The 16,237-nt window shown below is 27.3% G+C and overlaps 1 protein-coding gene across 1 annotated transcript; it reads left to right on the plus strand.

The window, feature by feature from the left end:
* The first annotated feature begins 3,415 nt into the window (after positions 1-3,415).
* Positions 3,416-15,085, plus strand: LOC111622291 (serine/arginine repetitive matrix protein 1-like). Its single transcript, XM_023364650.1, has 4 exons — positions 3,416-3,609; positions 10,339-10,373; positions 10,570-12,297; positions 14,048-15,085. Exons 1-4 carry the CDS (start codon positions 3,564-3,566, stop codon positions 14,261-14,263), a joined length of 2,025 nt encoding a protein of 674 aa, XP_023220418.1. The 5' UTR covers positions 3,416-3,563; the 3' UTR covers positions 14,264-15,085.
* Positions 15,086-16,237: the final 1,152 nt, after the last annotated feature.

Consider the following 16,237-nt stretch of genomic DNA (forward strand, 5'->3'; position numbering starts at 1 on the left):
TGATCACCCTAACTACGAGTCAACACCACAAGAATTATTTAGGTGTTCAATTTAAATTTATAATTATTCTTTAAAATTCAAGAAGTTAATTTGTACTGTACTTAAACTTTTTATTTATTAGAGCTTAACTTCGGAATATATTTTCGTATAGAATTAAAAAAGAAAAAAAACAATTATCGAGACAAATTTTTCAATGTTTCATCATTCTACATTCAACACATTTAATTAATGTCATTGATAAATCGAGAGGAGGATGACTAGGATAACAGCTCTACTCATTCTTAGATTTATATCTGTATTGACAAAATAATTAGAAAAACTAGATTTGTACAGTTAATTTGCAAATTTAATTATTATTTATAATTTATTTTTCATTAAAAACTAATACAAAATTAGTTTATTTAAATACTGCAAGCAATAAAGTGGAAGACAAAAAATATTGCCCCTTAAAATATATATTTATATTTAATTCTGTAGTAAACAAGTTATGTGATTTTTTTTAATGTTTGCTCCAGGTGATTGAATATTAAAATCTTCATTACATAAAAATATTTTAGAGAAGTTATTTTTAAAAATATTTAATATTATACAGTCAAAAATGAATATTTTGTAATTATTTATTCTTTGTTTAATAACACATATTTTCTTACAGAGAATGGTAATTCGTATATTTATTTTATAAAATCACATTTGATTTTATAATGACATTTCTTGACGTTTGTATTTATAGAAAATTTATATNTATAAAGTTAATAAATTTTCTTATTCGTAAATAAAAGTGACACATACGATGCACGTAATGAATGTAAGTTATCTCAGAGGTAATTTAATTGATTAAAATTACTTATTTAATTTATATAATTTTATGTACTGTATAAAACGTGTAGTACGTAAAAATATATACTAGACGAATATATATATATATACTTGAATATTTTATGTGATTATTTATTTTTAAACAGAGCAAAATGAAAATAAAAGTCTGTATTAAAGCAGTTTCGTTCTGCAACATTTCTTAATCAGGTTTGGGTAGTTTATTACTTGAAATTTATTCTGAAAGTTTTTATATGGAAACTTTTAATATAAAAATTTATGAAAATAAACATTTTGATAAACATTTATCAAAATAATTAATATATTAAAAAATGCAAAAAATTAAATTAAATTTGTAAGCAATGCTCAAATATGCTCGATGTTTATGTTGAATTTATGGAATTTTAATTGATTTTTTTCTATAAATTGTAGAGGTATATTTTAATGGAATCTATTATTTCGAAAGTATAATGTGTGTGTATATATATATTATAGTTTAACATGAAATTGATTTAGTTTGAATCAGGTTTAAGGTATCTATCATCTCAAAGTTAATTGCATCTAGAACAATACTTATACTCATCTTTCCTCTTCCATTTTCCAATACAATGAAAGATTTTATATTATTTAATACAGAAATTGACTTCTGATTAAAGGCTGTATAACAGCTGTATATGGAAATTATCCCGAAATAGTTCGCGGAAAAAAACGAATATTTTTCAAACCGGAAGCAGAAGAATATAGGCCAAGCGGCATTCGATTCTACGTCACAGTTACCACAGAGACACGTGCTTTTAAGAATTTTTATTAATTTAAATTGTTTTTAAATGTTAAAATTTTGATTAACAAACGTTTAAAACTAGACAAAAAATATTGCCCCTTAAAATATATATTTATATTTAATTCTGTAGTAAACAAGTTATGTGATTTTTTTTAATGTTTGCTCCAGGTGATTGAATATTAAAATCTTCATTACATAAAAATATTTTAGAGAAGTTATTTTTAAAAATATTTAATATTATACAGTCAAAAATGAATATTTTGTAATTATTTATTCTTTGTTTAATAACACATATTTTCTTACAGAGAATGGTAATTCGTATATTTATTTTATAAAATCACATTTGATTTTATAATGACATTTCTTGACGTTTGTATTTATAGAAAATTTATATCATGCTCAAATGGTTTTAGATTTCCATAGCTTGAAACTTTGATATGAAAATTAAAAAGGAAAATTGTCTAAGCAGAAGATTATTTTCTATTTTTATTTGAATATTATTAAAATTTATTTAGCTTTATGAAAACTTAATAAGAAAAAATCAAAGGTAATGATGGCAAGAAGAAGTATAAAGCATCAGTAGTTATCAGTAGACAAAAAGGGAAATTGCCTGGGGCCCCCAAGCCAATCTTTTATAAAGAAAAAAAATCTGTTTCCTCCAAAACATTATCCGAATAAAAATGTCTAAAGTCAACATTGTACGTAAGGCCCCTAATTCAAATTTGCTTGGGGGCCCACGCGCCACTGTAAAGCATCATTATATTTTGGGATGAGTAATGCTTTCAAGACCCTACTCTTAGTGATCATAATCATTCAAAATTAATGTATTTTCTGAATATAAAAATAAATAAATAAAACATGAAAGAAATGTTTTACTTCGAAAGAACTTATTTTTTTTTTAAAAAAAAGAGCGTGTTTTTCCACTGTATATTATATGTAAACTTGAATAATTATAAGAAAAATTATACCAGTAGATCTATTAATTGATTTTAAAGTTTTTAAATTGAATTTTATCGAAAAATATTTAGGTATAAAGGTGAAGGCAAATCGAATTTTTATAAATCAAAAATGCTTATTAATTTTTTTTATTCAACATTGACCCGTGACATTCAGTAAAATTCTCTAAACATAAGAAGATGATGCATGGCCATAGAAATACAAAACCAGATTCTTACAAGGTTTCTTGCATGTTCAAGGCCAGCATGGTTATTTCGTGATTAGAATTTCGTTTAAATATATTACTAGAAATAACACTTTAATCATTTCGGAGAATTAAGCACAGTTAACTGCATATTTCATTACCAAAACATAAATTAAATATAAAGTAAACTAAATTTATATACATGTCTGTGCCATGTGTGTTTAAATATATATATATATATAAAATACATATATGTAATTAATTAATAGAGCGTGAACAAAATTGAAAAATCGTGTTTAATCGACTTGTGTTGTAACAATAACCATTGTATGTGAATAAAATATTTGCAATAATGCCACAGAAAATTTCAAAAGTTTCTCTCTCGGCTTCAAACATACTACAAAAATTTATTTAAAAAAAATTAATTAATTAAATTAAAAAGATATGCAATAAATTTTACATTAATTAACAAAATTTAAATTCTATAATTAAAAATTCATCCAGTAATGTGACAGAAAGAAATTTTGGGTGCGCAAATACGTAATTCATAAAAGACGAGATTGCCTTCTTATGATTGGCTATTGAAAAGCACACTTAACCCATTTCGTCTAAACGACGTCTTAGCCTCAGGGTTTACGAACTGGCTCAGACATGCGGTAATATTCTTGAATCAAAAACAGTTGGAAACAAGTTTTGATTCTCAGTCGCACTTATTGCGTTATGGGAGCTGTACGTCGTCTTTAGAGTTTTCTAGTAAACATCTAATAAAAATATAACTATAACAGAAAAAAAAATTTATATATATATTGTGCTACAAATCACTACAGGATGATATCACGTATAATCCTGTTAGGAACAATTGTACTTTTTACAGGTAAGTACAACTAATTTCTTAATATTTAAAATTACTTTTATGTTTTTATTATTATTATTATTGCTATAAGCTTAAGATAAGCGGTTTTCAAAGCCGATTTTTTTTTTCTTTTTTACGTAAACTTTTAATCTTCCTATGTTTATTTGTATCTTAACTGAACCATTGAATCATTATTAACATCTTTTGATCCGAAGTCAAGAGGAAAACAATTTAATGTGTTTAATAAGACCAACGATTATAAAGTTAATAAATTTTCTTATTCGTAAATAAAAGTGACACATACGATGCACGTAATGAATGTAAGTTATCTCAGAGGTAATTTAATTGATTAAAATTACTTATTTAATTTATATAATTTTATGTACTGTATAAAACGTGTAGTACGTAAAAATATATACTAGACGAATATATATATATATACTTGAATATTTTATGTGATTATTTATTTTTAAACAGAGCAAAATGAAAATAAAAGTCTGTATTAAAGCAGTTTCGTTCTGCAACATTTCTTAATCAGGTTTGGGTAGTTTATTACTTGAAATTTATTCTGAAAGTTTTTATATGGAAACTTTTAATATAAAAATTTATGAAAATAAACATTTTGATAAACATTTATCAAAATAATTAATATATTAAAAAATGCAAAAAATTAAATTAAATTTGTAAGCAATGCTCAAATATGCTCGATGTTTATGTTGAATTTATGGAATTTTAATTGATTTTTTTCTATAAATTGTAGAGGTATATTTTAATGGAATCTATTATTTCGAAAGTATAATGTGTGTGTATATATATATTATAGTTTAACATGAAATTGATTTAGTTTGAATCAGGTTTAAGGTATCTATCATCTCAAAGTTAATTGCATCTAGAACAATACTTATACTCATCTTTCCTCTTCCATTTTCCAATACAATGAAAGATTTTATATTATTTAATACAGAAATTGACTTCTGATTAAAGGCTGTATAACAGCTGTATATGGAAATTATCCCGAAATAGTTCGCGGAAAAAAACGAATATTTTTCAAACCGGAAGCAGAAGAATATAGGCCAAGCGGCATTCGATTCTACGTCACAGTTACCACCGAGACACGTGCTTTTAAGAATTTTTATTAATTTAAATTGTTTTTAAATGTTAAAATTTTGATTAACAAACGTTTAAAACTAATATTAATTTAATATTAGAAGTTTGAAGAAATTCTATAGTTTAAACGAATCGACTGGGAGATTCTTTTATCGTATTCGTCTCTAAAAGGCGAAACGATTCCGTAGGAGGAATGTTTTGATTTTATTTTAACTTTCATTTTTAAAGGAAAGTTAATTATATTCCATTTATGCCGGTAGGATCATGTATCATCATTTTAGACAGGGTATAGACTAGCGGGTGTCACTCTTTTCACCTTTTGTCCGACTCCGAACCGGTTGTTTGTCGCAGTATATACGAACCGGTCAAGACCGCAAATTTTTCCCCCATCTACCTGCTGACCTAAATATCGCAGTCAACGTACTTGAAAGAGAAAAACCTGTTCTTGCTACTCGGTAGGATTGGAATGTCGGCAAATTGACACTATAAGGCGTCGTCCAAGTTTCAATTTGAAGGAGAAAGCGTCCTTTAACAAATAGTTAAGCGCCTTAAATACAAAATCGGTAATTTTCTCCAATTAAAATAAATCATGCTTAACGAATCGGTTAATGACATTTATGAATTGTGTTTTTGTTTCCCCTAAATTTAAATTAATTTTTATTTGAATATTATTAAAATTTATTTAGCTTTATGAAAACTTAATAAGAAAAAATCAAAGGTAATGATGGCAAGAAGAAGTATAAAGCATCAGTAGTTATCAGTAGACAAAAAGGGAAATTGCCTGGGGCCCCCAAGCCAATCTTTTATAAAGAAAAAAAATCTGTTTCCTCCAAAACATTATCCGAATAAAAATGTCTAAAGTCAACATTGTACGTAAGGCCCCTAATTCAAATTTGCTTGGGGGCCCACGCGCCACTGTAAAGCATCATTATATTTTGGGATGAGTAATGCTTTCAAGACCCTACTCTTAGTGATCATAATCATTCAAAATTAATGTATTTTCTGAATATAAAAATAAATAAATAAAACATGAAAGAAATGTTTTACTTCGAAAGAACTTATTTTTTTTTTAAAAAAAAGAGCGTGTTTTTCCACTGTATATTATATGTAAACTTGAATAATTATAAGAAAAATTATACCAGTAGATCTATTAATTGATTTTAAAGTTTTTAAATTGAATTTTATCGAAAAATATTTAGGTATAAAGGTGAAGGCAAATCGAATTTTTATAAATCAAAAATGCTTATTAATTTTTTTTATTCAACATTGACCCGTGACATTCAGTAAAATTCTCTAAACATAAGAAGATGATGCATGGCCATAGAAATACAAAACCAGATTCTTACAAGGTTTCTTGCATGTTCAAGGCCAGCATGGTTATTTCGTGATTAGAATTTCGTTTAAATATATTACTAGAAATAACACTTTAATCATTTCGGAGAATTAAGCACAGTTAACTGCATATTTCATTACCAAAACATAAATTAAATATAAAGTAAACTAAATTTATATACATGTCTGTGCCATGTGTGTTTAAATATATATATATATATAAAATACATATATGTAATTAATTAATAGAGCGTGAACAAAATTGAAAAATCGTGTTTAATCGACTTGTGTTGTAACAATAACCATTGTATGTGAATAAAATATTTGCAATAATGCCACAGAAAATTTCAAAAGTTTCTCTCTCGGCTTCAAACATACTACAAAAATTTATTTAAAAAAAATTAATTAATTAAATTAAAAAGATATGCAATAAATTTTACATTAATTAACAAAATTTAAATTCTATAATTAAAAATTCATCCAGTAATGTGACAGAAAGAAATTTTGGGTGCGCAAATACGTAATTCATAAAAGACGAGATTGCCTTCTTATGATTGGCTATTGAAAAGCACACTTAACCCATTTCGTCTAAACGACGTCTTAGCCTCAGGGTTTACGAACTGGCTCAGACATGCGGTAATATTCTTGAATCAAAAACAGTTGGAAACAAGTTTTNCTGAGCGAAATAAAACAGTTTATAGAATTCATATTTAAATTTTATAAAAATTAAAGTATAATTTATAAAACTGGAGTATATTATTATTAAAATATTGCAGTCATTCAAGTGATTTCGAATTATAACTTTTGATATATACAGCTCCTATTACCATAATTTTCTCTAATTATAAAAGGAAAAATTAATTATTTTATTGGTTTTTTTAAACACGTATTTATAATCTTTTAACGTAATTATTGCATTTTAATTTTACCAAGTGTAGCCAATTGAAGATAAATTAAAATCAAATAAGCATAAGCCGATAAACAGAATTTAAAGTTTGTCAACAACATTTTCAATCTAATAAAGATTTAGAATATATTTAAGATTCAAAATGTTTTCGAATGATTGATTATGCAAGTCGAGATTCTTGCATAATCAATCATTCGAAAACATTTTGTGCCTGTTCGTTTTTTATTTTGTATATTTTGTGCTTGTTTTTTCACGTTAAGCTTATTCTCTCGGATCAAAAAGTTATTTTACTTATCAGTATTGAAAATTTATATTGATTATACTAAATATTGAATAAAAATTTCCTATGATCTAAATGAAAAAATTATTCGAATAATGAAATTACATTGTTTAATAACATTTTGATTTTAGTAGGATAATCTGACTCCCATTTAAAAACGTTTTGGCAAATGCTAGTAAAATCATTAAATATATATTCATATTAAAAAAAAAAAAAAACATCTAGATCAATTATAGTTACTATGGTAAAGTTTTGCTTATGATTATAAAATATCATATTTTTTAAAACTCTTTTCTCCCTCCGGGTATTAGGGGCTCTTTTCAAATTCATCGTGAGTTCGGCCAGGCACGTATACCTGGCCGAACTAACGATGGCCAATCGGATGATAAGAAACGGGGCCTGACATAACCAAAATGGACCTCCCGAAAAAAATTCCTAAAGTTTTTCGATCTCCACGATCCCAGAACGGCTGGCTATCTTGCTCTTAATCGCATCTGTCATCCGGCCATCTAGTATCAAATTTAATTAAATAAGTGTTCTTTTTTTGACGGACAGTATGCTATTTAAAAGACAACAATAAATTTAATGAATTACAGAAGTATAGATCGTAACACCAGACGTAAGTTCCGGTAACAATTTTTAAATGTATATAATTAAAAATTTTAAATAAACTAACAACAAAATAAACGAATATAATATACGGTTTGCTCATATTATTATCAACAACTTTTTATTTTCTACTATTCAGGAGTGGCGGCATGGAAACGCATCGTGCTTTCACTAGGAGGGTCCGGATTCGATTTTCTCTTGTAACATCTTATTTATTTTTAAACAGAGCAATTCTGACCTTTAACTCTAATACTAATATAAAAAAAAGTCTGGTATTAATATTCGAATATAACGTCATATGTATTTTTTAAAAGTAAATTCAGGCCAATGACGTCAAATGTACTGATTTTCCCACGACAATTTATTCAGAAATTATTATAAGTAATTAGAAATAATGTAAATTGTAAACATTTTTAATTTATTTTAATGACTCGTGATATTAATTATAAATAATATTTTAAATGATACTACTGAATTTAATTACAAATTAACCTGACAAAAGGCTAACTTTATAAACTAAATCTGCGTAACAAACTTCACTCAGAACTGGCGATTTGTAGAACCAGTTTGGTGTAAGAAACCTTTTAACGTACGATACTCAATACGTATAAATTTATACATAAACAGAATATTAGATTAATTAAAACGTTTTTGAATAATATTTTGCGCCTTGTGTATTTTTTTTAACGACTGAACTATTCTTATCAAAACATAAATAAGTTTATAAAAAGTCTCACTACAAAAAATTAATATACCTGACCGCTATCACTAATGCCAAAAAAAAGGTTATAAATAAATTGAATAGTGCTGTAGGCATTCGATATTATATATATATATATATATATATTGTACCGAACATGAATACTATATATAGGCCTATATATTGTATTGGTACATACTATACATGAATGATTAAATACTGTATATCTATATTATAACTTAAGTATGATATATAAACATTCGTATACAGTATTTTCCCCATAAGAAAAAAAAGTTTTATTTTGTAACGTAAATGATTTTGCGATATCTAATGGCTGATAACGGTTACAAACAACAATTCAGCGATTTATTACTTCGTAAGTGTATTTAAAACAAGGCCAATTGGTTGTTGACTATAGTCATTTCCTCTTGGACCAGTAATTCTAAATTTTCACTTCAGGCGATTAATTAAAATTTTTCATGAGATTGTGTAATAAAGTTCATATTTTTTTTTCTACATTTCTGACCTGCTCATAAAAAAAATGCAATAATTTACTTTCAAAACTGAGCGAAATAANAACTGTAATTATTTAATTTGTAAAGGTTAAGAGTATATAAACATTAAAAACATTTTAAAATACTCGAATTTATTCTTAAACAATTTAATTGTGCATAAGAATTTCATTTGGAAACTGTTTCAGAACGAATCTTAATTTGGATTTTCACGTATAATTCTGTTTTATTTTAAGAAATTTATCGAATGTTCGTGTAAAAATAACATTATTATCATTTGCTGTTTCATAATTATACATTAAACCATTAATGCTGTAATATCATTAAGATCGAAAAGAAAACTATAATTCTGTTCCATTTCTGTAGATTTTTCCTTCATTTTATTCTAAGTCTTTGTCTGAGAAGAGATGACCTCCTTTTATTATTATTTATTTCAACAGTTTTTATCTATTAAGGGTCTTTTCACCGAAAATTCTTAATAAATCATCACCGTAAGAACTAATGAAATAGTTATTTTAGATAAAAACAAAATGTTGTAATTTTTATTTGTAATATTCTTTATTCTTATATAACACAATAGCGATTAACAATATCAGGGCAAAGAAAAACTTAAAAATGCAAGTTTTTATCTTCCTTTAGTATAGAGGACAATGTACAACTTCGTCCTTATTCTCACGATTGATTTATTTGTCAAAAACATCATTACCTTCTAATATACTTCTAATAATGATCGTTAGGAATTGCTGTGGCAAATTTTCAATTTTTTTAAAAAGATTTACTTGTTTATTTTATACAGAGATAATGGCTTATTTTCACTTTCTAAAAATGTCTCAAATGAGAAAAGATATGCTTGGAATTTTTTCATACACGTATATATATATTTTTTCCTTATTATATGAAGTTTCTCTCTGGAGGAAAATGCAGACGAACAAGTTAATGGGAGGTTATAACATCACTGTGCAGACGGATCATGGCCCTGATCCCTGCTGTGGAATATACAAGTAAAACTTGTTTCCGTGTCATCTGTACAAATATAAATCTATAACTTTATCTTAAACTGGTTTCTATTTCTGGTTTTTCTTATTTTTCTTGTTTTTATCCTTTAAAAATATATAAAAATATTTTCTGAAATTTTATAAAAATTTGTATCTATGAAGCTTTTTAAATTCTATTGTTTTAGTTTCTTAGAACGGAATTTTAAAACCATTACATTAATACTCATATTTTGTAAAGTATTTATAAAATAAAATTACCATTAAAATTTTATTTTTCATTTAATTTTAATTATATTATTTTTCAACAGCTTTGCTTGTAGTTGATGTTTCTGCTCATGAAGTGGTAAGTTAATTACAGATCTAAATGTTTTCAAAAATGTAAGATTTACAAAATATTATTTTTAATAATCAGTACTTGAAAATTCAATAATTCTTATGATTAAACATAAATAGCAAATTGTTTCACTCAATAAAAATTAAAAAATTTTAAATTAATGAATTTTTAATTGATGAAATTAAATTATTTACATATATTTTAGGAAAAACGTCAAGCTTTTGGACAGCGTGGCAGATTTAGACAAAGGCTTCGACCTACTACAGAAGAACAGATACATAGTATTAAAGAAACAGCTGCACCTCCTCCACCTCCACCTCCGCCACCTCCTCCCACATCAGGAGTAGGAACGAATAGAAGAAGTCGATTTAGAATTAGATTAAGAGTTACAACACCAGCAGAACCCGAAGATTCTGAAGAGGAGGAGGAAGAAGAAGAAGAAGAAGAAGATTCTCCTCCTATTCAGTCAGCAGTACGTTCAGCGCCCCAGTCTCTTCCTCCTCCCGAAGAAGAAGATGAAGAAGAGATAAAAGAAGACCACGAGGAAAGTGTTCCAGATCCAAAAGATACTGTAGTGGAAACTCCAGCTCCACCAAAACCTAAGATTTTATCTTCTAGACGAAGACCTCTTAATAAATATAATCCCCCTGTCCGTCCTGTTTCGACATCTTCGCCTGTTACCAGACCTCCACCTACAAGTAAAGAAATTGTAGAAACAAAACCGCCTGTAGTAAAAACGACTTTACCGCCCACTCCGCCCCCTGCACCCGCAATACCTTTTGCCTCTCCTTTTGATGGATTATCTCAACCATCTCCAGAAGACTTACAAGAATCCATTCAACCTGCCCCACCAAAATCTCCACCATCTAATTCTCGTAAAACATTTCAATCTCGTGCAAAAGTCGAAGAACCTGAAGAATTACCTGCCCCAGTTAAGCCACAGCCAAACACCAGAAGAACACCTTCACGTTCCTTCAGACTAAGACCAGTTTCTATTAAAAGTGATGATGAGGCAAAACCTGTAAGAAATTCTCAGGGATCTAATAACAATTACAGAAGTAGACCTACACCTGCTACTAAAGATGAAGTAAAGCCTCAAAGAGCATCTTCATCACAATCTAATAGAAGAAATCAATCACCAAATTATAGAGGACGTCCGGCTTTAGATTCAGAAGATTATCCTGAAGACGAGGAAGAAGAAGTATATGCTCGACCTCCATCGAATAGTCGAAGATCGGGTTATCGACGAAGACAACATTATCCCGAAGAAGATGATGATGAATACTTTCCACCAGCTAGAGCACCACAGAAACCACGTTCATCGAGTAGAGGTCGTTATAATCAACCTTCAGATTATCAAGATGAACTTCCAAGAACACGTTCTCATTCTTCCAGACATAGATCACAAAGCCGATATCGCCCACGTCCAGTGGAAGAAGAACGTTATGATCAAATCCCAGCTAGTAACAGAAGGAAACCTTCACGGGTAAGAAATCCTTCTATCTATACAGAAGAAGAACCCGAATACATAGACGACGATTATGAAGATGAACCACCACCACCACCACCGCGTCGCCCTTCACGACATAGAACGAGGGGACGTTATCGACCTCAAACGCAATATGGTCCTGAAGATTATCCACCAGAACCACCACCACAAAAACCGCGTACAACTAGTACGACAACAACAACTACAACGACTACCACTACTACAACAACAGCAAGGCCGAATGTAACAGTTGTACCAGGAACATATCGACCTCGTTCTGACGGAAGGATCATCAATTATTTATCTGATCCTAACTATCCTAGAGAATTAATAGGTGTAGATCTTACCAATTATCCTTTCTACATCACAGTACCTGACGATATTGTATTTGATTGTGACGATCGTCACGATGGTTATTACGCAAGTGTTCCTCATTTTTGTCAAGTAAGTAGTCTTTCATTCTAAACTAAATCGCAAAATTCACTTTTAAAAAATAATCAAACAACTAATTATTTTGAAAATAATAGTTTGTTTGTTGATAAAATGCTGCAATTAGTGAAGGTCTTCCACAAAATTAATAGAAAACAATCGAATGCTTTCTATTGTTTTCTATCAATTTTGAACAAGCACTCTCTTAAGAAAACTTTTAGGTCAAGTTCTAAACAATCGTTCGACTCTCACCATTATTCTTATGTCATTTAAGTAGTAAAGCTTAACAATAAAAATGACTGAATAGTAGTTTAAAAGTATATAGTAAATGTGTCAGGAATTTTATAAAATATTTTAAAGTGAGAACAATTCAATACTTATCAGAATCTATACGGGGACTACTCTTCTTTTTTTGAAACACTTTCTGTCCTTTGAGCACTAAGAAGGGCTTTATTCATAACCATTGTGGGTTCTACCTTACCCACAATAGGAGATGCCAGGTGATGAAAGACGAGGCCCGACATATTCGGAAGAGATCACCCATGAAAAATTTCTGGGGTTGTTCATCTAGATTTTAATCCTGGATCCCCAGAGCGGTAGGCTGGCACCTTAATCACCTCGGTCATCTGATTCTTGATCTTCATTTATTTCTTTTTTCTGATTGAAATATTAGTAGCGAAGATACATAGTTAAGAATTTCTATTGTAATTTCATCATTCTTTTATAAAATTATAAATTCTTTCTTAAAAATACTGTATACTTCATTTTCTTTTAAATGACACTCATTTTTTGAGTTTTAAATATCTTTCCTCGAATATTTTTCTAACAAAAGCGTAAGTAAACATTGCAAAAAACAAATTGTATACAATAGTAAAAGGAAAATATAAAAATGATGTCATTGCGCTCCAGGTGTCCACGTTACATGACAGACAAATATGGTTTTATAATGACTTATTGATTTATTATTCAACATTTCTTAATTATTTTGATAAACTGTATTAGTATATCAATTTATTTATAATAAAAAAGAGTAAGAAAAGAATAATAAGTTTTCAAAGAGTAAATTCATAGGGTATTATCTTAAGTAGCAAAATCATAGTTTAAATATTTCATTATAAAATAATATGTTTTGCCATTTTATTATTTGCTTTCACAAGAAACTATAAAACTTCATAAACTAGAATTGTACTGAAGATGTTAATCGAGAATATCAGGAATTGTTGGCAGATTTAATGCTTGACACAATTTTTCTTGGCAACTACCATTTTATTGTTTTTATATTTTAGATTAAGCGGTATTAAATTGGCTTATATCCAATATTTAAATTAAAAAAGTAAGAAAGTAATTAATTTTGAAAAAAAATTGTTATTTATAATATCGTGCTATTCGTTTTATTTTTTTTTAAATTTTTATCATGTTTTATTTATTTTAAATAATAATTAACGTTAACCGTAATTTATTAGGTTAAAACAGCACATTTATTATTAAACTGTGTTTTAAACTAATGTGGAAAGGTATAAAGTATAAGTCAAATCGTGTTACATTATTTTTTTTGGCATGTTTATATGATTGGTTTATTGCATTACGTTGCCAGATTATGAAGTTATTGACGTCACATTCGATTAAATTATTTTTTAAAAATCTAGTTAATTATTATTTTTTACAACTTTAAAAATTTTTAAATAATTTATTATATATTTTTTTCTCGAATTTATGAAGAATGAATAATGTTTATAATAAAGTAATTTTGTTGTTTATCTTTTAGGTGTTCCACTATTGTGCTAATGGCATTCGTTATTCATTCCTCTGCCCAAATTACACCCTTTACGATCAAACGACCTTCACTTGTAGGTTTGTTAATAATGTGGACTGCGAAAAATCGCCCAACTATTACAACCGTAACGATGAGTTATATGTTGAAACTACAACGCTAAGTGATGACGAACAGGAATTATCAAAAAAGAAAAAGAAGAAAAATTAAATAGCTGGAGATCGTATTGTTCCAGAAAACAAATTATCTTTCCTATTCCGCTCGTAAGAGCAGCGGTGATAAGGTTGGCCATATCGAAACAGTAATTTTTGGAAAAGTTCTTTGATGTTTTGAAGCAGTATAATAAGTTCCCTCTCTAAAAAAAATATCACTCCAATTAAAAACTAAAAAAATAAATCTTCAGATAAAAAAAAAATATTATATTAACTAGCAAGATGATTTTTTAAAAGTTTCTTACCGAGTTTATAACCATTTTACAGTTGTTCTGGCCTAGAATTAAGTATTTATGTAACAAAATAAAATTTTTAATTATTTAAATAATATTGAAATCAACTTTTCATGTCTTTTCACTGTCTTCTTCAATATTACTGACATTAATTATGAAATTTTTAGTGAAAAATCAGATATTTTTTTTTTTATATTTCAACTTTAAGATACTAAGGATTCAGCATTATGCCACAAAATTTATTATTATAATAAATACAGTTATAATAGAAGTATTATATATTTCTTTTTAATTAAATAAATATAATCTAATTTTAGCTGTGGTAAATGAAAATATATTCAATATCCAGAAAGGTATTTTATAAAATTTAATTATCATTATTGCTTTATGAATCAGATAAAATGCAAGTCTATTCTACGCGTAAATTTCTTGTGGTGAATCAGAAAAGTTTTCGGACCATAAAAAAAGAAGAAAAAATGTTAAATTTCTTCGAATGAAGAGATAAAAAGCATATTGTTTTGATTTTCGTTGTTATATATATATATACATATATTTTTTCTTGCTTATAATAAAGGAATAGTTGCCTAGTTTGTGTATTTATTTTTTAAAGACATGCAAACAGTCGCTTTGAAATACAACAAAATATGACACGCATTATGATGTTAATATACATGTGATACTGTATATATTAGCACCATAGTACATAGAATTGCTCTGAATTATTGAGTACAATTCAACCATGCAAATAAGAACGAAAGGGCAATTTCGCAGGCGCATCTAATTGCGTTACTTAAATGGGGTCATCTTTTCTAACAAGTCAATTATGAATTGTCCTCGATAGCAAGGACGTTATTTCTCTAACAAATTCACCAATATTGCCACTTAAAAAATTAATTTTTAATCATTTTCATACTTCTAAATGGGAATAATTAGTAACTAATTCAGGCTCTGTTTTCTAAATTACAGGAATAAATGCAATTACTGTTATGTAACTTTAAATATTTTATTTTAAGTTAAAATGTATATTGAAATTTTGTACATCTTATAATGCCATTTTATATATTTTTCATATAATAGGTTGGATGTATTTCCTGAATGAATTTTATCGAAATTTCCTTTAAGCTTATGAACTGATTTCTAAGAACATCATAAAATTTTTAAATCAAATAAATTAATATTTTATAATTATTATTTAATTATAAATTTAAAATCAATAAAACTTCAGACAGATTTCATTAAATATATATTATCTAAAATCGAAAAAAAAGCTATATAAATCTGGTTTTTAATGATGAGGAAGTCATTGTTTTTGGCTTTTAGAATAATATCCTGACCTTTAACTCTAATAATAATATAAAAAAAAGTCTGGTATTAATATTCGAATATAACGTCATATGTATTTTTTAAAAGTAAATTCAGGCCAATGACGTCAAATGTACTGATTTTCCCACGACAATTTATTCAGAAATTATTATAAGTAATTAGAAATAATGTAAATTGTAAACATTTTTAATTTATTTTAATGACTCGTGATATTAATTATAAATAATATTTTAAATGATACTACTGAATTTAATTACAAATTAACCTGACAAAAGGCTAACTTTATAAACTAAATCTGCGTAACAAACTTCACTCAGAACTGGCGATTTGTAGAACCAGTTTGGTGTAAGAAACCTTTTAACGTACGATACTCAATACGTATAAATTTATACATAAACAGAATATTAGATTAATTA

Source organism: Centruroides sculpturatus, unplaced genomic scaffold (assembly GCF_000671375.1).
Source record: "Centruroides sculpturatus isolate CEXI.00-Female unplaced genomic scaffold, Cexi_2.0 scaffold337, whole genome shotgun sequence".
Lineage (NCBI taxonomy): Eukaryota > Metazoa > Arthropoda > Arachnida > Scorpiones > Buthidae > Centruroides > Centruroides sculpturatus.